The sequence below is a fragment of the Erigeron canadensis genome, chromosome 8 (assembly GCF_010389155.1).
Source record: "Erigeron canadensis isolate Cc75 chromosome 8, C_canadensis_v1, whole genome shotgun sequence".
NCBI lineage: Eukaryota > Viridiplantae > Streptophyta > Magnoliopsida > Asterales > Asteraceae > Erigeron > Erigeron canadensis.
The window spans coordinates 20139526-20163235 of NC_057768.1; the positions used below are offsets into that span (position 1 = coordinate 20139526).

At 34.4% G+C, this 23710-nt stretch overlaps 1 protein-coding gene across 2 annotated transcripts; it reads right to left on the reverse strand.

Annotated features, from left to right (window-relative positions):
• Positions 1-242: 242 nt before the first annotated feature.
• Positions 243-13897, reverse strand: LOC122578391 (probable ubiquitin-conjugating enzyme E2 23). 2 transcript variants are annotated; one of them, XM_043750347.1, is made up of 9 exons: positions 13787-13897; positions 10925-12724; positions 9809-9949; positions 8683-9117; positions 5378-5447; positions 5155-5294; positions 4207-4518; positions 1133-1404; positions 243-565 (listed from the first exon to the last, which is right to left on the reverse strand). In XM_043750347.1, the coding sequence occupies exons 2-8, from the start codon at positions 12722-12724 to the stop codon at positions 1153-1155; spliced, it is 3150 nt and encodes a 1049-aa protein (XP_043606282.1). In that variant the 5' UTR covers positions 13787-13897; the 3' UTR covers positions 243-565; positions 1133-1152. The 2 variants fall into 2 exon arrangements, with proteins under 2 accessions (XP_043606282.1, XP_043606281.1); XM_043750346.1 differs by lacking the exon at positions 243-565 and having other exon boundaries at positions 835-1404.
• Positions 13898-23710: the final 9813 nt, after the last annotated feature.

A 23710-nucleotide genomic window follows, 5' to 3' on the forward strand; every position in this document is an offset into this window, starting at 1 on the left:
TTTTGAAACTTGAAAGACCGAATTGCATCCTAACCAAGTGCCTTCACATTAAGTCTAGTGTTCGGTGATATCAATTCAACATCTCAAGGACTGATACAATTTCACAACCCATTGTCTAGGCTTTGGTCAGTTGTAGAAAAACACGCATTATTTTTTAAAATCTTTTTCCAAAAATACATGAAAACAGAAAACATGAGCACTTGTAATGCTGCAATTTTTATGCTTAATGCAGGTGACAATAGTGCTTCTAACATTTCCTTGTATTTTGCAATAATTTGATCTTGCATTTGTATTTATACCAGCATTTAGTCATCAACTTTATAGTTTATATTGTATTTCTAGTCTTGCATTCTTAAGGCCAATAACTTGTATTTTTGCTTTCAACGTTCATCTTGGATAGTCGTCTCTGGTTTCTTTTTCCTACATCAACAAAGCCGCCTTTTTAGCCTCATATACTCTCTCTTATTTGGTCTGAGGCAGAGGATACCAACAGCACACGGAGCTCCAAAATGAGTGAGACCACTTGGGTTTTGATTAAGCTACCGGTGTTGGTGAGATAACTAAGCTGCAGGTTCAATTTCCGCCACAAATTTGCGGCAAAAACGTGAGAGCACATTCAAGCAATTCAGAACTACTATGTATCTCCTAATTAATCGTCGTAAGAAGATGCAGTTGTATGAACTAACATTTGGGTGAAGGAGAAAACACATAAAACTATAAATTAAAGAGCATGACATCTTGTTATGATGTGTGTGCCTACAAAAAACTAGTAAACACATAAAACACATGATCTCAGTGGTTTTACTTTCTAAAACCCAGTTATCCTTCAAACTATTTCGTCAACGTTGTTTTGTAATAATCCATGCCAATGCTTAATTCATCAAAAGTTTATCATACAAACTCATTGTAAAACAAAAGGTTAATTACCAGTAAACCCACAAGGCCTCTTCAAAGCCAATCGAAGAGGAGACAAGTAGCACAAAAACACGCTCCGATATCAATGTGGTTAGCTTGATAAATTAAGATATTGGATAATGAATCAACAAAAGAACTGAATGTACAATATCCCTTTCCATAGAAATCGCGTTTGATCAGAATCAAGCTTTTGAAGGTAAGTAGTCAAAAAACCAACCTTGCGTGATAGAAGATCTACTATGAGTTTTGTAAGTGTTTGAACTCCTGACAATTAGCTCCTACTTCATTGAGTGCTGATAGAAGTTTTGGCACAATCTTGGCTAACATTAGTTTGAAACCAACTGAATTTGCATTTGCAATACTTGTTTCACATATAGAAGCGTCTTCTGTAAGAGAGCCGATTAGGTAACCCTTCATGTAAGCATCACAAGCCTTGAGAATGTAATAACCACGATCTCTGAAATGCTCACTCACAAGATCTTCAAAGTCCTGCATAAAAAAGAAGTTTAGTTAATGTAACTTCAAAACAGACTAAGGTGTTTGAATCGTGAGTTTGAAGTGGTTTGGTCATTTTTATTTTTTGTTTTGGAAAATGCAACTTTTATTAATCCCCTGCCCAGCTAGGAGAAGGGAGCCAACATTTCAAAATGGTTCTTCAAAGGAGAGAAACTAAAATCCACATAATACATGATCTTACATTAATTCATCAAAAAACGATTTTTGGTCTAATATAATGTAATATAAAATGGAAGTAACAATCTCCCCAAATAAGTCAAGGATACATAAAACAGCTTTATCCTACCATCAAATAATTAATAACTAGATTTTAGACCCGTGTCCAACAATGGACACGGGATTTACGATATTATCAATATTTAAAGCTTCATACATTTAAGTCATAAAGGCTTATAATTTTGAAGAAATACGGTTTTAAGTGTTATATCTTGCAAGTTGTAGTACAATAATAATAGGTTTATCACTGTCATTATTAGCCTAGACATATTGATGGAATTGTTTGTCGTGGTCATTCCACAAGGCATAAGCTATATATAATAATTTCTCCATTATAGAATATTTTAAAACCAGATGTACTCATAATGTTATATTATTATGAAAGATAATTAAGAATTAAAATATAAACATATTTGTGATCCTGTACTTGACATTCAAGTATATGTATTTAATTATGATGCGCGTCCATAACACGCATAGGTTTATTTTCAATCACTTGTTCTATGATAATATGATAACAATTAGGATCGTTTTTATATTCTTTGATAAAAATTAGGACTCTTGATTTGAGTGACAACAGTAACTTTAAACATTAAAATGCAAAACTAATATACAAAAAAAGAGAAAATTATGTACCTTTTTTATTGAGAGATAAAATGAATCTTGAATGAAGTTTATATTGATTTGGATTTAAGATTCAAGTAACCCTCTGTTGTAAATTATGTTTGGTTCTATGATCGTCTCATCTCATGTGATTCCTATTGTGTTTAGGATAATGATGTTGTATATCGTTATCTGTTATTATGTTTGAGATATGTATCTAGAGTTCACATTGTATTTATATCTAATATTCAACCAAATATTAATATTTATAATTATAAAAATCTAATCTAATATTTGTTAATAAGTCATTAGGTTTTTAAATAATTTTTTGTATAAAATATTTCATATGTTAAAATATTTTTTATTTAATTAAATGATTGTAAATTTTAAAAAATTCTCTCAAGTTGATGGCTAAAAATAAATATAAATTAAGTATTCAGGGTTAAAAAGTGTAAATTATTGATGGAAAACAAAAAAGTGTAAATTAATGAGACTTTTTCTACAAATTAATATAAATATTGATATAATAATATATTTGGACTAGCACGATACTCGCGCAATGCGGAGGTAGTCGTGGCGGCGACGGTGTGATGGTTGGGCGACGGTTAGTGATGGAGCGACGTTGAGTTGTGTATATAATTGATGTAAAGGGTTAATAGATATATTTTAAAACATAAAGGATTGATAGTGTAATTTAAGCATTAATGTTAAGGAGGTAGTGTATGTGAAAGTATTTTAAGGGGTGCCAAGTGAAAATATTACATATTTTCAACATTACCTAAAATAAAAAAGGCTATTCTTTCTATAATATAGTATATAGAAGTATAGATAATGATTATTAAGATTTTTAATTTGTAGCTTATCTAAATGATGACATCATCAAAAGTCAATTTGATGAAATCGAACGATGTGATTGGTTAATAAGTCATTAGATCAACTGTCTTATAGTATATATTAAGATTAAGATTAGGCTTTGTTGCAGCGGTATCTGACTGTGCCCGCCATATAATCTTAAAATTAGTGGTAAAATCTCTTTAGTTTACCACTAAAATCTGATTATTCGACTTCAAGTCATGATTATCACATATCTAACTTCAAAACACTAAAAGAAACAGTCCCTAAGAATTTCTAGGTTCGAATTCAACTAAATTGTCGACGCAGTGATCATCTACATAGCTTAAAGCAACATCTGAACCAACTTTAGCAACAACCTAAATGGCAATTCACTGTATGGTATAAACTACTGATACAATTCATATAAGAGAATATAGTTCTCGTTGTTGTTGCATTTTTCATTGTCAAATCCAAAGAAAAACAAGTAAAGCTATTTAGAATTATCAAAAAATTTTATAGTGCCAGATAATAATTATAGTTACAAAAACTAAAATGTAAGTATTAATGCCCCACCAGGAGTCCAGGACCTACCCCCAACCTAGAATAGCTAGGTGGGCAAGTAAAATTAATCATTGTTCACGAATAGGCTTCTCTGGTACCAGATAAATTGATAACTATCACACTGTGATCACAAACCGTATAATACGCAAGAATATATCACAGTAGAGATGGTATTTTCAGCCCCTCTACCCTGAAAAGACCAATGGGGGTTGCATATTCTCACAAACGGGTCAAACGAGACAAACATAATAGCTACCTACGAAGGAAAGGGATCAAACTCGATCAAACAGTTACTTTGTCCAAAAACACCCTAAATCATTTATTCATAAACTTGTTTTATTATTGCATGGGTATAGCTTTTGTGTGTGTATTTAATGTGTTAAAATTTTCAAATATAGACAAATGTCTATAGAAGAACCCAGTAAAACATGACCCAGCCCATTTGATCCATTACCTAGCCTGCTCAACCCACCTATCTTTCCACTTCTACTTGTAAACACACTTAAAAGACTTAGAAAAATGTAAAGACAAAAAATAAACTGGACGTAATGAATGTGTTACCTTGGGAGGCCTTCTCATGAGATACATCATCGTTTTGCAGTTAAGTAAGAAAGTATTTTCATTGTAGGACAGAGAATTTTTCTCTCCTTCTGCAGTACCAAGTTGTTTGTCATACCCAGCTTCATTGAAGTATGGTTTGGAATTAAGCACAAGACCCTGGAGTGAAACAAGAACTTGAAGGATGCTAGACGATGAAGGGTCCCAAACTTCATTACCCCTTCCTGACCATGTATTTAACAGGCTAAGGCAAACTTTTCCTTCCTCGTAAAGATTTGGATTGATTCGCCACCCCCCTGAATGATAATACGCTGACTGCATCAATATCACAAACAATTAATAGAAGAATGATGTTAAACAAATTATACCAAGGAATAACCTGACTGTAACCAGCAGAAGGGAAATAAGGTAAAAATATAACATCAACGGGGAACCTTTGAACTGATTTTTTACAAATAGATGGTCAGTTTTGCAGTTTAGTCCGTCTTTTTTACTGTAATATTTATGTAATTGTTTCTTGCTTTGGCGTTTTGCCGAAGTTTTGGTAATAAAATTTATAGCCGTTCAAAAAAAATAAGGTTACAAAAAATAGAAATAGCTAAAGAACAAACAGATAAATAGGTTGATTGTCATCCAGCATTTATAATGCAGAAAACATCGAAACCTCCTGGATCATTATATCAGGATAAGATAATAGATTATTACTAAAAATAAAATATTTTGTATAGCCCAAACTCCACCATGGTTTACACAAAAAGGGAAAATATAACACAAATAGTTGCTACATCTACAATTCCACAATTGTCCAAAATCACTCATTCTTGCAAGCGAGACTAATGGTTTTTAGCATTTACATAAAGAAAATGATAAGTTTGCAACAAAAAGACAATTAAATTAACTCAGAAATCCAATCACAAAAATATACTATATAAAAGAGAATAGGTGCCTTACAGGTGGAACATCAGGGTATTCTGGAGGAAGATGAAAGTCAAAGAAAAAAAGACCATTTTGATAAGGTGTTCCATATGCTCCAACTATCACAGCCCTTAATAGATCCATTCTATTTTCATAAACTCGAACATAAATTCCATCTGTATACAACACGCGAAAAACTCAACTAGCTGAAACCTCACAAATATGAGAAATGGAAATAGAGCACTAACTCAGAAAATACCTGGCAAATTCTTTTTGAGGCTGTTCCAATCTTGTTGGACTTTCTTTAGCCATCTCCTTCCAGCGTTAGTCTGCACATATTAACAATGTTGTACGCTATTAAACAAAGTAGTAGATTGAGAAAATTTAGATATGAAATCTTTGCTTTTCAATTAAAAATAGAATAGAATAAGAAGGGAGATAGAAAATTCGGATCTGAAAATGGTAGAAGCAACTGGCAAAGGAATGTAAATTTGAATTAGTTTAGGGACTTTAAGTTTCAACACTTGGTTTTCATATCTATTACTCATCATTTGCACGATTTTTGAATAATTACGTATGACAATATCTGAAGACAACAGCGGAGAACACACCTTTAAACTTGATATATGAAACTTTAACAATAAAATTTATAATTTGGTTAAATATTGTATAGTCAAAACAATGGCCAATTTTGTATTCTAGCGTGCCACAGAGATGAACCCGGGTAATACCAACCCTCAAATTTTATAACCACCATGAAATATTGTAAAACCATTAGAGCATATGGTTGATGAACTCAGAGTTTAGCTTTCTTAAGTAAATTACAACCTTCATCTTGAATTACCAACTTAAGCGCGTTATATCAATTAACTACCCAACACAACTAAAGTGATCTCGAAAACTTTAAAAATGCCTAATTAGAGGCAATATCAATGCTATTGAATCTATATATCAAGACTCTGATTACACCCTATACAAGGAGCCCAATTTCCAACAAAATGCATGAAACTCTTACAAAGTTGGCGGCAAGAGGTGAACTTGCATTGCTGTGACACTATAAGAGTATGAGAAACGGCTTCTTTAGGTAATTCTAATTATTTTAAGGAGATACTCTTTAAGCTGTAAATAAGAAGGATGATCTATGAATCCTCATGTCTTCATACCAATAAAAAATGAATTGCAAAACTAAAGATTGGTCATCTGTCATACATCAGCATCTCATTACTCTTTCATGAAGAAGTTCCTATAGATTGTTGGAAGCCTGCCCAGACCTCTACTTATCTATACTATCTTATAAAGCATTTTACCCCTTTTTAAAATCTCAAAAGATTATTTGAACTACCTATAATACCCTTAAATCTCAACCACTCATTTTTCTCTCTCCTCAAATCTTTATCACTCATTTTTTTCTCTCCTCCATAAATGATTTTATTCCTTTAATTTATTCAAAATCTTTTATCTCAAAAACCGTATATCGATAAATTATAAAAATTGCATGGGTGTTCTTAAAATTTCATGCTCTTTCATTAGAGATGTCATTCGATATACTTTCGACGAATTTTTAAATCCGAGCACAGAGTCCGTACGACTAAGGCATTTGGCTATTACACTGTATGACTTATCACCTCCTATGACCTATCACTCTCACCATCTCACCGCCGCATTGCACGGGTACTATTGCTCATCAATGTAACAGGCTTTCAAACTAATGTTAAACTTCATTTGGGTGTCATTCCTAAAAATACAATCTTCCCCTTCGCATGTTTTGAAAGCATAGCCTATACACATGCTCACTCTCAACTCGCATAGTCGCATTCTTTGGAAGCATAACAACCTATACACATATTCACTTTCAAATAGAGGGGACTCCATGAAAGAAAAGATGAGAGATGATTATCTACTTTCATCTAATGAAAAGACTTGGTAGCTTATATTTTCACAAAGGGTTGGCAAGTTAGGAATAGGAAACATCCAAGAATCAGTTTGAAGAGAAGTGTGAATATTTAATACATATATAGATGTTTGAACTTTGAATAAGACTATTGTGGTATTTAGCTGATAGAAGAAACTTCATATAGAGTTGTATATATCTGATCTTTTATGATCTAAGACAGCTTGGAGACACTATTGTTTCTATATGTATTATCTTACTCTCAACTAGGGTTGAGCAGAATTACCGTTGAGCAGAATTACCGAAATACCGAAACCGAACCGGTACCGCTACCGAAAAACGGTACCCAAAGGGATTCGATATCAGTATCAGTTTTTAGTTTGGTTAATTTTCGGTTTCGGTACCAATCGGATTGGTACCGGTTCGGTACCAGGGAAACCGATTTGGGTACCATTAGGGAATATTAAGGTTTTTTTAGGTACATGCTTAGTCTCTCTATTGTTTCTGCCTTTGCCATTTCATAAACAAACTGTCATGCATGAACCCATTGCATTGGTGTGCTAAATGATTATCTATAAAAAAAAAGATGCATGGAAAACTCGGTTTTTGTTTAGCCTTAGCTATTATACGACTATGCCATATCTGAATTCTTGTTAGTGACTTCTCCACAATTGAACTTAGCTATGTGACACACGGACACTAGAAGTTGGTGCAAGTCCAAGAACAAAAGAATGATCAATTAATGTTTCTGATCAATCACTTAATGCTTATGCTTAAACTAAGATCTTAGACATCTCAGACTCCTACTCATACAATATGCTTTTATGCATAAATCCTTATTGCCATTTAAAGAACTCTCTCTGATACTATATATATATATATATATATTCATCATGAAAGCCACCGTCATCTTTTTAAGATTTAAATTAACATACATAGAAAGCGTCATACGAGACGGGTAGCTGCGGTAGCAAGCCTATGATGTGTATCAGTTGATAGAATCACCCTTTTGTTATCCGATTTCTATAGTTTCGGTACGGTATCAGTTTTGGGTTTTGGATGGTTTCGGTTTCGGTACCAATGGGTTCGGTACGGTATGGTACCGAATACCATCCCTAATTGATGAAAATCTCACTGAATGAAAAACATTTTTGCACCTACCATGCATCGTAACTCTGTTTTAAAAATAATCAAGATGGGAGACATCACAGAAGGAACTAAACCAACAGGTAGTGAGTCTCAGAAAAGAACTAAGCTAGAATAACAAAAAATCAGTCAAATGTGATTTTAAAACCACTTCTTAACTATCAGACTTTCTAAAACACTTCCTAGAAACTGCATAAACCATATAATTCAAAGCTATAAAAAACTAAATAGATCCTAGATTTTGTTTTTGAAGTTAAAACTTCAAAAATTCTCGAACACACAAGGTCTCCCAGAAAGAAACCTTGTCTTCAAATGGAAATGTGCAGTATTACTTTACAAAGGTCAGAATATAGAGCTTTATAGAACCAAATATGAACTACTACACTGAACAGGTAAAAAAACCAACATAAACCCTAATTCTAGTTCTGCAGCACATAACAAGCCAGATAAAGCGACTCTCGTATTGAAAGTTTCAGAGGTGGATACTGAAGCGAACTTCAAAGCATAATAATTAATGTGCAACTTACCTGTCCGTTGGCACCAAGATAGTAATGATCAAGAGGGTCTTTAACTATATCAAATCCTTTAAATCTGGAATGGTCAACCTCCGATCTTAGGGAGTCACTGATTTTACTACAATTCATGCTATTGAGTTCTGCAGGTGCATTAGATAAACTTGATTCCTTGATAACATCATTCTCCACTCCTCTATCAGGATCTGGCATTTCAACAGATGCGTCTGTAGCACCATTTCTCTCCACCAATACTTCAATGTCACCCTCAGAAGTTATACTTAAATGATCGTTATTTCTTTGACCCCTAGAAAATATTCCACTCGCCAATCTTGTCATAAATCCAAAAGCAGCAAGAGGTATGGAAAGTGGACCATTCGTTTGAATATTTTCAGATGTATTCTCCTCCCCTTCAAGACTGAGGTCAGAGCCATTTTGTATCCCAAGATCCTGAGGAAAAATTATATTTTGCATCAGTCTTGGAAGCAACTAGTAAGAGAAAGAGAGGGTGTTTCGATGTGCATTTTGATAGTAACTATGTCAATTTGAATAAGCGGAACCAGATAATCAGGCAATCAGCTGTAAGAAAACAGGTTGCAAGATTTATCTTGTATGTGCATTCGGCTTTTGTAGTTGTAATAATCAAATAATCATTCATATAACTGTATGGAAATTATAATTATTAGAAAATTAATAAAACTGTATGACCAAGAGAGACATTCTTGTGAAAAAGAAAAAGCCTTCTGTGAGATGAGAGTAGAAGTTTCTTCAATAAGGTTACATGAAGTAATTAGGTATCTTCTTTAAAGGCTTTTTTGCAGCTAGTATGATAAAGTAGCTAGCACGAAATTGACTATCCAAAAGACTGAGTAATTAACACTAAAAACGAAGACGTGACAATTAGATAATAGGACTAGATTAAAACTAGTGATGAGGTTGAATGTAGTGCTTTGTTAAGAAATAATAGTAAAGCATAATCATTATATGTGTACAAAAAAAATATCAGAATAGATAAGGAAAAAAGCGTTCTAGACTTCTAGCCTTTAAATTAAAAAAGGTGATAAAAAATATGATATCGCATAAATAAATAATATATATAAAGAATATCATGGGCATCATAAGAACTTTGAAAGAAATGAACCTCTAGTGTCTTCTGAAGGTTTTCTGTTTCTGTATCCTCAACGGTTTCCCAACTGGCTGCATCATCACTGACTTCACTTGCACCAGCAACAGAATCATCATCATCATCACGGCCAACAACATAAATTGCTTGCGGACCAACCTGGTCCCACGCAAGAGTATATCAATAAAGACTGCTTGAAATTAATATCACAAAAAGAGTAACCTTATTCCATTTCCACAAGTACACACAACAGAAAACTTATAATTTGCGTAATGGTATAGAGAAAAAAAAGAATTCGTGCTTAATGACTATTGAAAATCTGAGTTTTTTGACTTATCTTGTTAAATTAAGAATAAATTTTATCATTATGAGTTGTACCTATACATAAGAGTGTTTTCTTTCTAATATATGGTGGATATTCCTGCACAAATCCCCATAACATAAAAGAAATTCCAAGCTTCGGAATTCCTACGAAACTAATATCTTATTTAAAGATGAATTTGTGCTTTTCTTATTCAACAAGATAATAAGGGATGACTGTAATAAAGATAATGTGATGTTACTAAAATATGCTAAATTTCAGCGTCAATTGTTAGGTTAAGACTTTAAGTCGTGCGTTTAACTATCTTTTATGCTTTCTAATTCTGCTGTAATTAGAGCTCAAGAATGTTGCCATGTGGTCCAACATCAAAGTGACATTTTATGGACTCTTAATGTCATGTTGTGTAGCCAACAAAGTGGTCATTTCATTAAGCTTCAATAGTAGATTTCAGCATTGTCTTAGACAATGTCAATTGTTTGATTGTAATTTGTATATCTTACACAAAAGATTTTTTGGTACTCAGTTACTCTTCTTATGTGAGGATGGCAAGATTTAGATTACAATTTTTGTAAGAGATGTTATTTTGTGGATTTTTTATTGATACTTTATAAACAAACAAAGAAGTGTGATTCAGCTCAGCCTGTTTCAGCCCATCCTAAATATGGCCTATTTTGACCAATCACCCTGCCCGCCAACCCAGCCATCTTGCCACCTTTATCTCGCAGCATAATATTCAGGTATCATGCTGATAATCTGGAGAATGTTAAATAGAATAATGGGCCTACGTTTCAGATATATATGGGAAAGCTTACCATTGATACCATTCCGTCAGCCCAAGTAACTTCAATATCACCATTTCTGAGCCCTGTAATATTTCCAACCCAAGTGAGGTCTGAGAAGTTAGTTGGTAAATCTCCTTTGACATCATTTCGATCAGTCAGCTCTGCCACATTCTCATTACCACTAGCACCTGCAGAAACAGAAGGCAGCCGAACAACTACATCCCCATAACAATAATCATAATCTTGATGCCCTTCAAGCTCATAAACACTCACAACCTCCTCTTTATCAAATTCTCTAGGATCTTCTGCTCTAGCAACCTGCTTTAACCACCTCACACAAGCTGTGCGTTCTTTTGCATTAACACTCCTCACAACCCCCACACGGCTGATCTCACCACTGTCATCATCATTGTCATCACTCGGTTTTTCCACCACATATTGTTCAGACACAAATTCATGATCTCCAGGGTTCTCAATTGGTATCAGAGAAATTGAATCTAATTCACGTTCAATGGTTCCATCCTGCCACGCTACATCAACTCTTGTTTTTGTATTGATAATTTGGAGGGCCCTTTCAAACTGTTCCTCTTTTTTCCGTGGCCTTTTATCCCTCTTAAGCACAACCTTACGAACCTTTTTCCGGTGTAAAGGCCAATTTTCGTGAGCTGGCACTTTTGAAACAGTCATTGAGCTACTGCATTGACTAGTTTCAATTGAAGGGTCAGAATTCTTGGTGGAATCCTCATCAAGGACCATTTCTGAATCACTCTCAGATTTATCCACGGAGCTTTTGCCATGACAAACTGAAGAGTTTAGTTTAAGTGATGGGAGAAGACACCAATCACCAAGTTGCCAATTCGTATGTGCAAAACAGGACAATAACCTTAAGTTTTTGGGGTTCTGCTCCTCAGGCGGGGTTATTGAGGAGTCAGGCCCATAGCCTGCAGAAGCAATCCAATAAACGAATGCTGAGCCCACTGTAACATTTGTTACGATTCCTTCCAAACGTGAAGCTTTCCACAGCCCCGATAACCATCTAGAATTCTTAAATACAGATGAGGAACTGGCCTTTACTCTCTGACCCGGATAATACGGAAAATGTACATCTTCTTGAACCTTCTTGCCGACTGCTTTGAGCCGCAGTGGATCAGCCTTCATAACTTTGCAAACAGAACCATCATCGAACATGACTGTTACATTATCAAGTACATCATCTATTCGTCCCAGCCATGGGCCAAAGACAACATAATCACCCACTTGAAAGTCCCTTACACGCTTTAAATCTTTTGAATTGACATTATTTATGCAAGTTCCATCAATAGATTCTAAATCAATAGACATATTGACATCAACCACGACACCCACTTGCCCTGTTGCATTAGAAGCAGCAGCAACATAATCTCCATGTAAGAATCCTCGGTCAATAACTGTGACGTCATTAAGACTTTGAGTTGTTTCTGTATCATCGTTCCAAAGTACTCTAACATGATCAGCAGGAAGTGGTATGCTCTCATCATCATCATTGTCATCATCGTTATCACTATTTTCATTTGAATCTTTGTTATCACCCTCATTGGGACCATCTGCTTCAGTTTCTTCATTCTCATCATCTTCATCATCACTGGAGCTATCCGAGTCCGAATCACCCGCAACTTCAGTCACTACCCCAGTCTTCCCTTCAGTTTTGCTAATTACAACATCTTGCCTGTAAATATACGTTATTGCCCCTGAAGGATTGTCCTTCTCTATCTTAGCAACGGAAGACGAATCATCCGGATCATGACCATGTTCTGTATCTTTATGAGAATCACAATCCAGTTTGGATTCCATCTACAAAATATGAAGAAAAAAAAAAGGGATAAATGCTATGAAAACGGCTCTTCAAAAATAGTCAGTATTGTCATATGTATGCATGTGAGAATGAAAGTAAACAAACAAATCCATACGAACTCATGCGGCGCCTTTACTTCAGTTTAAAATTTCTTTTTTCATACTAAGCATTAGGAAACAACAGACAATCAAGTAATTATTGCTAATTAAAGTAAAGTAAGAGGTATTGCAACTATAGCTACTATAACTGTAAACTTTCAGACGGCACTAGCCGTCATTTCTACTCAGATACATTTTTATATCATTTGTTGTACTACATTTATCTTAAAGGCATGCAACCTGCATCGGGTTATAACAATTTCTTTGACCTTAGATTCTATCATGCTCTTAATTTTCCATTTTAACAATAAAATAGAGCAAGAAGCTGTTACGAAAATTCGCAAATATTATATTTTTATAACTTTATTTAAGATAAACGCGTAAAAGTAAGAGAGTGTTTGGGATTACGTTTTCCGGCAGATTGTCTACTTACGGCATTACGCAACACAAATAATCATAAAACAGTGTTGGGCAAAATCACATTAAAATAAAAATGATTGTATTTTTATGGAAAAAAAAACCCCCGAAGATTACGATATGCAAATGCAATCATAAACAGCCTTAATTTCCATCACTAATTGTTAACTAGGGTTTCATATAAAGAACATATACCTCTAAATTGAGGCAGTCAGATGAGTATCAGATTTTGGGGGATATTTAAACCTAGATAATACACATTCAGATAACAATAATTATTAATTAAAAACTTTATAAAAAGTAATTATTCAATCTTTGAATGGATACAGCAAGAAATCAGCTGCTGCTGCTGCTGCTACTTTACAATTTACATACAGATATACACACACACATTAATTAATAAATATATACAGATATAGATATATGAAGGAAAGAAAGAATATAGACAGAATGGAGAAATCGTGTACGCTAATGAAAGAAGCAAGTAATATAGACATAAATATATAGATATACAGATATTTGCCTTGAACGCAACGAATCTTTTACCTTTGATATTAATATTAATTTTAATATAATGTAAAAAAATATATATTGATTGATCGATTGTGAAGATGAAGAAACAAAAGTAATCAAAGTAGAAGAAGCTCAACAATTGCGGTGAGGCTGTATCTATTTAATTTTATTTATGTTGTATCATGTATATATGTATATATGTATATGTATATGTATGTATGTGAGTTAATCTTTTTCGTAGTATTATATACTTTTCATTTAAATTTAATAAAAAAATTGTTAAATGCACCACTCCTAAGGGCTACTAGTAACTTTTGACTCGACCTGAAACTATGATTTTTTGACTCGTAACTCGAAATGTGACTTGACTAGTAAGAGTAATGACATTTTTTAAATGTTACTCGTATAAAATATAGTATTCCGTATAATGTATATGAAGAGGCATGTCACTGAGCCTAAATTTACCGTTCAAAAATTTATATATATATATATATGTATATGTATATATATATATATGACGTCTTTAAAACCAAATCATAAGTTGATTATCTTAATAAGTTTACCAAAATATTACATATTTGATAGTTTTAAATCATAAACTTATAATTAATCTCCTTATTCATACTAAAATGATCCAAAATACATAGATAATACACAAAATAATGTAGCCATAAAAATAATATATAACATATAGCCAAAAGTATCAAACTAGAATAATTATAAACTTGCAACTCGTATTGACTGGGTCCAAATTCACACTGTGACTCTGATATCGCCTATTTTATACATATTTATTTTATGTGATATCATCTTTTTATGTTTACATTTATTTTATGGACTTTTGATACTTAATATATGATTTATTGGATTGTAGGCACAAATAATCACTGATGAAACAAATGAATTAAAAGATGACTTAAAGTGTGATTAATTGTTCTTGACGGAGATTATACATATGGAATACAAAAGGGGTCGAGATTTTTATGAGCTAAATGCAAGTCTAATGTAAAGTGGGCTTTAGTATACCAACAAGCCTCATCCATTCGTGGGCTTCTATAACAGAAAGAATAGGTGCTAGGGTGGTCGGTTAGGAGAGCCGCGAAAAGGAGTACAAGTAAATCAATTGGACAATTAATTTGGAGGTGCTTAGTTTTGTGAGGGTTTTGGTGTACGAGGAAAAAAGTCAGCCGCAAAAGACAAAAGGGGTATACTTTGTTTTTGGTTTTCACAAGGCAGCAGCAAATCGTAGATACACCTAGAGTTTTTCTGTTCTGACTTCATCATCACAACAGCCACAATTTCTCGTTCAACTTCCCTTCTCTTTTATTACTATTATTATTAGTTACAATATTACAAGACTTTATTACTATACAATTAATTTTATGGATTTCATATATTTGATGATTGTTAGTTTTATTTATCTTGTTAAGAGTGGCTATATCTCTCGGTACCAACTTGGATAGTGAACATGTCATAAGGTTGTTCGATGTTACCTGCGATTGTTGAACAAGATTCCTATGTTTAATCGAAGAACCACATTTATTTGAGTTTAAATATTATTTTTATCTTGTATATTTATTGATTGATAATTGTAATTAGAAGTTCGGAAGAAATCTATGTCATTGTCAATTGGTTTATGAAACGGTTAATCGATCTTTAATTAACCTAAAGTCGTTGGAGTTCGGAAGAAACTAGTGATAAGGAATTTTAAACAATTAAATTCATTTTGAGAGTGTAAACATCTATCATAGAGGAATCTGATTAAGTGAATAAGCAGTTCGAAAAAAAGCTTTTTAAGATTAAAATCATAAAATCAACTTAGGTTCTTAATGCTTAATTGTATTTTGAGTAGAAATTATTCGCGGAAGCGATAACTATATTTCAAACAATTAAAGTTTCAAGTATAACGGAAGTTCATTTTGTCTACCTTTTAAGTCGCTCAACAAAGCAAGTAAACCCGATGATTGACATGTAAGCTGATCCAAGTAGATGTCATTTATTATTATTATTATTGTCATAAAAATCATTTTTACTATCGTTCGAGGACGATCCCTGCCCCGGTCATACCAGATTCTTTTCGATTAATCTTTCGGGATTACTAACAAATTTTCTAACTTTTGCAAAGTGACAACTCGGTCACAACCCCCCCCCCCTTTCTAAATTACTTTATTTTAACAATTGTTTTACAAAGTCCTTGTGTTCGACCTCGGATTTACCAAGTCAACTATATTGCATATAATCGGGTACATTGCCCGTAAGTGTGTAGTACAAAGTAGCTAGGTAGTTCGTGTTATAAATTTAAGACTCGAAATTACACATGAGACTCGTAAGAGTCTGGACAAAAAAGAGTCTCCCAACGAGTCAACTCGTTTTTGGTGTAAATCGACTCGACTTGTAAGATTTGACTCGTGACTCGTAAGAGTTTAACAACTATGACTACAAAATGCTCAAAAAACTTATACTTTTCATTTTAAAAACCACCTTTAAATTTTTGCTAAGTGTACAACTATTTAATACAGCTTCATCACAACTCTTAGTGCATTTAGCAAAACTTAAATTTAATATACTGTATTAAGTATTCGTTATAACAAGAACTAGCTTTTTAATTCGGACGTTGCCCGGGAAAACATAATGAAACATAAAACTTGTAACATGTTAAAAAGAAAATTTTTTAAAAATATTGCATTATAGTGTTATGTGATTACCTGGTCGTTGCCTATGCAAATATCAACTGTTTTCTTATATAAAGAAAACCATAGAAAGTCCGTACAAATTAATATATTAATAAATGAGTAAAGATTAAAGAATAAATGTAAGGTAAACACGGGGGAAAAGTATTACACAAAAAGGAAAAAGATAAAAATCAAAAATCAAATACGCATTCTTATAGGTTCTATGGTCGTAAGTTGTGGATTATCTGAACGTTGACCGGGGATAATAAATTGGGTTTTGTTAACGAAGGCACTTAGGGTTGTTAGTATAAACTATTTTTGTGCATTAAAGTTTGTACTTTGCTATGAGAAAGTTCTGATAGTGGTTTTTATCTATGAAGTACATGTAATATGATACTAATGACAAAAAGGGCTAGATACGCAACAACATGTCAGATAGGATTACAAATAAAATACACACGTTTAGAGCTAAATATGCAACATTAAGATAATTAAAAAACGAATTCTAAAAGAAAAAGTAAACAGACTGGCAGACTGCTGCGCAGCAGACAACTTGCTTCCTTCATTGACTTGTTTCCTTCACTGTTCGTTAGGTCATTAAATAGTAACAAGAAAACAAACGACCAAAATATATGGTACTTCAATGTAAAAAAACTAAATTTATGTGAAAAACGAAAAAACAAAAAAATAGAGGACAAAATGTTTATATATAAAAAAAGTTTGTGACAAAAGTGTAAGGGGTATCTAAAATATGTGACCAAAATTTAAATACAAAAAGCTAAGTGGCCAAACAAAAAAAAATCCAAACTCTGTTATAGTCAAGGTTGTAAATAATGTTTCGCGATCACTCGGCGGTCGACTACCTTTAAGGTTAAATCTCATTTTGCGGAGTTATTACGGCGTTATAACGGAGACTATACAATATAAAGGAACTTATATAAAAAAAAATATACATATTAGCAATTTTCTAACAAAATTAGTCAAAAAGGATGTCTTTTGACCGTTATTTGGCCGTTTAAATCCGTTATTTAACCGTTAAATTCCGTTATTTGACCGTTAAATCACGTTATAACGGCCGTTAAATCCGTTATTTGACCTTTATTGACTCAGACCTTGAAATTTACCCTCCAACACCCTTAACGTAACTGTGGACCTCCGTTACTGTTATAACGGCCATTAAGGTCGTTATTTACAACATTGGTTATAGTTAATAGCCTCTTCAAATGTATTATATAATAATAATGTGCGTAAATAATACTTTCCATTTACATTTAATTTATTTTTTTTTGAAAGAAAATGTGAGTAAAAAAATATCTTTTAGGTAGTGTTTAATTAATTTTAATTGTTTGTCGCAACATGCACAAAGGAATTCAATATATAAAAAATAACTTGATAAATGTATTTCTTAAAAATAATACTATCTTGTGGTAATTTACAAAACCATAATACAAAAATTTGACATGTTAACAAAAACTTAGGTGGGTTGGCCAGAGGTATCTTCTAAATCAACTATGTGGGCCTCGGAGGTGAGTTTTTTCCCCAAGGTTTCGAGTTCGAGTCTTGGGTTTCTCATCTCAAAGTATTTTTCATGAGGAGGGGGTTGGAGGTCCAACAAATCGTTGGTTAAAATTCCCTCCAGCACGTCTGAATCGAAACTAACTTTACAAAAAAAAAAAATTATTATCATCCGAGACACCACAATGAAATCTAATTCAACAGTATGTGGATCTCGAACCACACATGCTTGGATGAAACCCAGGACTCTCGACAACCCCATCTAATAATCCATTCCTATAAATGTAGGAAGTGAGATTCGAACCCTAGCTGATTTTTTGAAAGTCTTAGACCTTACCAATGTGCTACTAATGTTTAATGCGAAACTTAAATTATTGTTTATGCCATACAGACACATTACTAAATTATCACTAGCACATTATTCGTGCAATATGACGGTGGTCGTGGTGGCGACGAAGTGGTCGTGGGGCGACTATTGGTGGTAGATGAGGCGCCAAGTGATATAGATAATTGATGTAAAGGGTTAATAGATATATTTTAAAAGATTGAGAATTAATTGTATAACTTAACATTAATGTTAAGGGGGTAGTGTAAGTAAAAGTATTTTAAGGAGTGATAAGTGAAAATATTATATATTTTTCAACGCTTGTAATAACAAAGTGTTATTTTTTTATAATATAGTATATAGATATATATAAAATGTATTAAACTCTTTATACTAAATCAATAGTAGGATGAGAGATACGAGGGACAGGTTAAAATAGATATTTCTCATAGGTTACAAGTGGTGAAATCATTATAAGGTTACCAGTTTTGTTGGGTTGATATCTCATGTGTGAATAGCTTCAACTTGAACTAAAATGCACATTTGAGAAAGCAAAACAATACATGTATAAAAGTGGATGTAATGTTAAGGTATTCGACTATTGTTGTTATTCCTATCAAGCACATTAGGTTCGGTCTTGTCAATTCCTTATCACTTCAGCAATGTTGTTAGTATTGTTTCGTTGCTTATGCTCGTTGTTGTGTGTGTTGGATTCAAGTTATTCATACATTACATGATAGATTTGAAGATGACAAACAACTCAAAGAAATACTTAAGTCCTGGTTAGTTAGCCTAAACATCTTCATTGAAAGATGGTATCTCTCAAGCTGCATCAAAATAAACAAAGCACTTGGTCTGAATCAAAGATGAAGAACAAGGATAGAAGATCAAGCTGATGGGTGGAAATCAGCTTAAACCTTACAGTCAGCATGAAAGGTACATATTCAGCCTGGAGTCTTGCAAGTGCTCTAGTGTTGTTACAACTTTGTATATATCTTCAATCAACTGGATAAGCATCAGAAAGGACATTCTCGGTGCCAGTTGTTGATTGTAAACATTCTATGAGGTGTCCATTTAGTTGTTGTTGCACGATCAACCTTTGTATGCACATGGGGAACAAAAAGGACAATGTCACTATCACCATGTACTGATCATGCAGAGACCATTAGATCAAGACACGTAGAAAGAAATGGACGACATCCAAGGCATGGTTGATGCCTATATAAACCCTCCTTAGTGTCTCAAGAATGTGTCCATCCTTTCATTAACTCACACAACGATTAGAGCTATCAGCTTGGATCTGTGTTGTACTCAGCTTAGGCTAGTAGAGTTATTTGAAAAAGTTGTAGCTTGCTATTCAACCAAGTAGTTAGATTTGTAGGCTAATCTGTTCCACAACTACTTGTGATTTTTTTCTTTCATTAATAAAAGAATCAGCTAAAAATCAGCTTGCACTTTGTTTTTGGACTGCACTTTACTTTACTGTCTTTATATTTTGTTTATTTACCTTTTGTTTCATTAATATGTTTAATCTTAAGCTGAATATGGACAAATACTTTAATATAACTTAAATTCCGCATTAAAAGTATTTTCAGGCTGATTAAGTTAAAAGTTGTATTCAACCCCCCCCCCTTCTACAACTCTTTGAGACATCTTAAACCATCTTGTTATCTTCTTGGGACCTATCTCCTCCATTCCATGGTAGAAAAAATCCGTGTACCCCAAGTCATGGCAATATGTTTTCTTTCTTATCCTCATCACTATCAACTTCATCCGTTCCCATGACTCATCTACATCTTCATTCTCGTCTTGTTTGAAATTCTGCATTTCCAAGACCGGGTCGGTTGTTCCAAAGTTGAAGTCGAATTCTCTAAGCATGTGAGCATATTTGGGGAGGTTGTCTTCCTTATTGATTTTTGCATTCCCCGCTTTCTTCCCTTGTTCCATCCTCGCCATCCTTTGCCTTGCTGCTTCCCAATCATACTTCCTTTCCTCCGGTTTCAATCCTATGATGGTTTTCAGACTCCCTTTGTATAATCCTTCTTCCTTGAGTCGGTTTATGAATCCTTTATCCTCGTTGTACTCGAGCACCTCTCGATGCACTTTTTTATCCATGAACTCAAATTCATCTCTAGTCTTATTCAAAAACAGGTTATGGGCTGCTTCATAACTTAGTCTAGCTCTTTCTTCTTCGCGCAATCCATGGTAGAACCAAGGAATGTAATTGGTAGTCTTCAAATTCTTATCCCCGAGGAGGGCAACCATCTCTTTCATCCTAAGCCATGCGTTTTCCCAATTCTCAAACCATAACTGTTCAAAACACTCCACATTACGCCTAAGTACGTTTTCTCAGATGTTGCCACGAGGTCCTGAAGCTGCAGATGCGTGAAACAAGAAACCTGAAGCTCTACCAGTGTGCTCCAGCGGCTGGTGGGTGCTCCCAGCGGCGCTGGTTTCCCTTCAGCGGCGCTAGTTTGCCTTGTGCAGAATCTGGATTTTTGCTTTGCCATTTTCGCGTCTTTGTTCATGCTCCACTCGGGTCCTTCAGGTCCTTCCCAATCCATTGCACCTAATTAAGCTGAAACAAACTAGACAATTTCTAAAGAAAAGATAAACAAAGATGAAAACAAAACAAGAAAACACGAAAACGATTAGTAACTTCTAAAACAAATCAAATCTAAATTAACTAAAATGCAAACTAACTAACTTAAATACTTAAATGATGCAAAGAAAATATTTTTGGGTTTTTCGTTTTTAAGAAAATGAAATTACTAGCTAAACCTAATTTGAACTAAAATGAACTAAATTAATTAACTAGTCCTGAAATGCGAAACTGAAATTAACTATCTTGTGCCGAAACACAAAATAGGGTCGAGTTACACTAACTAAACTAAATAAAACAATGCGTCGCGTCCCCGGCAGTGGCGCCAAAAGACTGTGATGTGCGTTTGTTTTACGGGTCTTTAAATTTATATGTTGTACAAGTAACTAAACTAAACAAAACCACACTTACAGGCAGCGAACCCGGTTGATGTAGTATAGGCTAGTGGTAAGCTACAGTATCGTTCGCAGGGACATCTTAGATCTCATGGTAATCCTAAAGGTTGGGGGTTTGTCACGATTTCCTATTTTAACTAATTAATTGCAGAAAATTAACTCTAAGCCACACACTAGTAGTGAGAGGCTTAACCTGAAAATAGAATTGAAAAAAAGCAAATAACAGTAATTAAATTAAAATACTTGTTTGGACATCTCAGATCTCATGGTACGACCAAATACTAGTTCTACTGGTTTGTTAGATTGTTGGAAACTTCGTCAGGGCTCGGATTCTCATTAGATTCACCTTACCTAAGTTACTAGTGTTGTCGCTAGACTCACACTACTCTATAGACAAATTCTCGTTAGATTCATTGTCTAAGCATTAAACGACCTAAAGTTTGTGTTACTAGTTCATCTTTTAGTTACTCGGCTCTTAAGCCATGACCAGATATAATTCCCTCCGGTGACCACAGTGCTCGTTTCCAAGTCAAAGGATCGCGTTTGACATTGTTAAACATCATGTTCAATTCAATCTAGTTATTATGGTTCTGGATCCCTCGGTTACAAGTGAATCACTTTTTACTTCTAGTTAAAGACCGACTAGTCGTTTTCTGTCCTAGCATGTAAGTCCTAGTGTATGATTATAGACAAGCATCAGAATTAAACTAACATATTCAGATATAAAACCAATAATAACATGACCTACTAATAAATATGGATCTACGATGAACAGTAAAAATTACACTCCAACAGTAAACTAACAAACACAATAAAACAATAAACGTCTACATGATCACATCGATTCCAAACAAGTATCCAGCCCTTAGCCTAGGATTATTAATGGAATAACAAAGTCTGAAAATATGAAAGACATAGTTCAAACAAATAAAAGATAAATAGAAAGCTAGATCTAGACCGAGGATGAAGATCGAAAGGCGTTAGAAGCTCCAAAACCTTCTTGGAATCTGCAAAATCAACCTAGGGGTGTTGCTGAGCGGCTAGGGCTGCTGTTTCGGCTCTCTCCTTAGGGTTTTGAGGGTTAGTTCGACTTTAATAGGCAGCAGAGTCGGTCTCCTGAACTGGACTCACCAGCGACGCTGCTGGGCTTACCAGCGGCGCTGGTGAGTGGGCCTGATGGACCAGCGGCGCTAGTAAATGACTAGCCAGCGGCGCTGGTGGCTCCTGCTGCACCTCCCGCGTCTTCGTTCAGCTCCGAATCGCTTCCTTGTGTCTTGTAATCATCATAGGCTTCCTTCCTGAGTTACTTGATGCCATTTACCCTCTCTCGCATCTTCCGTGAACCTATATAAACATGCAATTCATTAAGTACCAAAAGTTCTGGAATATTAACTCATTTAGACATAGAAATGAAGCCTTTCAATAGGGGTTTTATCACAATTTGGACGCTCATCACATGCCATGTCATTAAAAATTCTACGTAAACATCCAATGTGGAATCTATTACATTATATATGTATTAAAAGAAGTTAAAATCAACTTCTCTCTTAGTCTTCTTTTCTTCCCCAGCTCTTCAAACATAAATCACAAACCCTGTCAATGGTGATCATCCAAACCATCTTTATCCTTTCACTAACCATATTCCTCACATCCGCCACTTCACATTCAGATCTATTAACAAGTTAACGGAACTCAAATCCCTCCAATCGCGGTTTCCATCCAACATCATCCACTTAAATGACAACTTTCTCCAAGCTTTTTCGCCCAAACAATAAATTTTGGTCAGCAAATTGTCAGAAAACGATATCTCGCCCTCGCCATTGATACTCTTTGGATCCAGATTTTGACTGTGTGCATGTATATACATATATATGGATTTTTTGAATCTTTTTTTTATTGTGTTTATATATATGTGAAATGTTCATTTACAAACTAAAAATTTTGTGAAAACTAGAAAACAAATCCTAGCCATTCAATTTATTGTTATAAGGGCTAGCATTAAATACCCTTTCTCCTCCCTCCTCTCCGGCCACCACCATCACCATCTCCGACCAGCACCACCACCACCATCATCCTACGGCGATGGCGACAGCAACTACCACCACCACCACCACGACCATCATCACTGATCCAGATCTGTCTCTCTCTTCCCTTCTATCCACAGCGCTGACGCCGGCAACGGCAAGGGCGGAGCCCGTACCGTATCCAACTGCCACCATCTCTTGGATCGCCGCCCATCAAATCTATATCATTCTCATATGCGTCCCGTGACAACCCGTTTAGAACGGATAAGGACAACGCCCGTACTGTATTCACCGGACAACGAAATTGATTCTCGCCGGAGATGTTGTCGGATTCTGGAAAACGAGATTAAAAGGGGAAGGGAAGAGAGATAATGTAGATTTGGATCTTGAAAATCAATGGTTGAGATTAATTTACTAGTTTTCA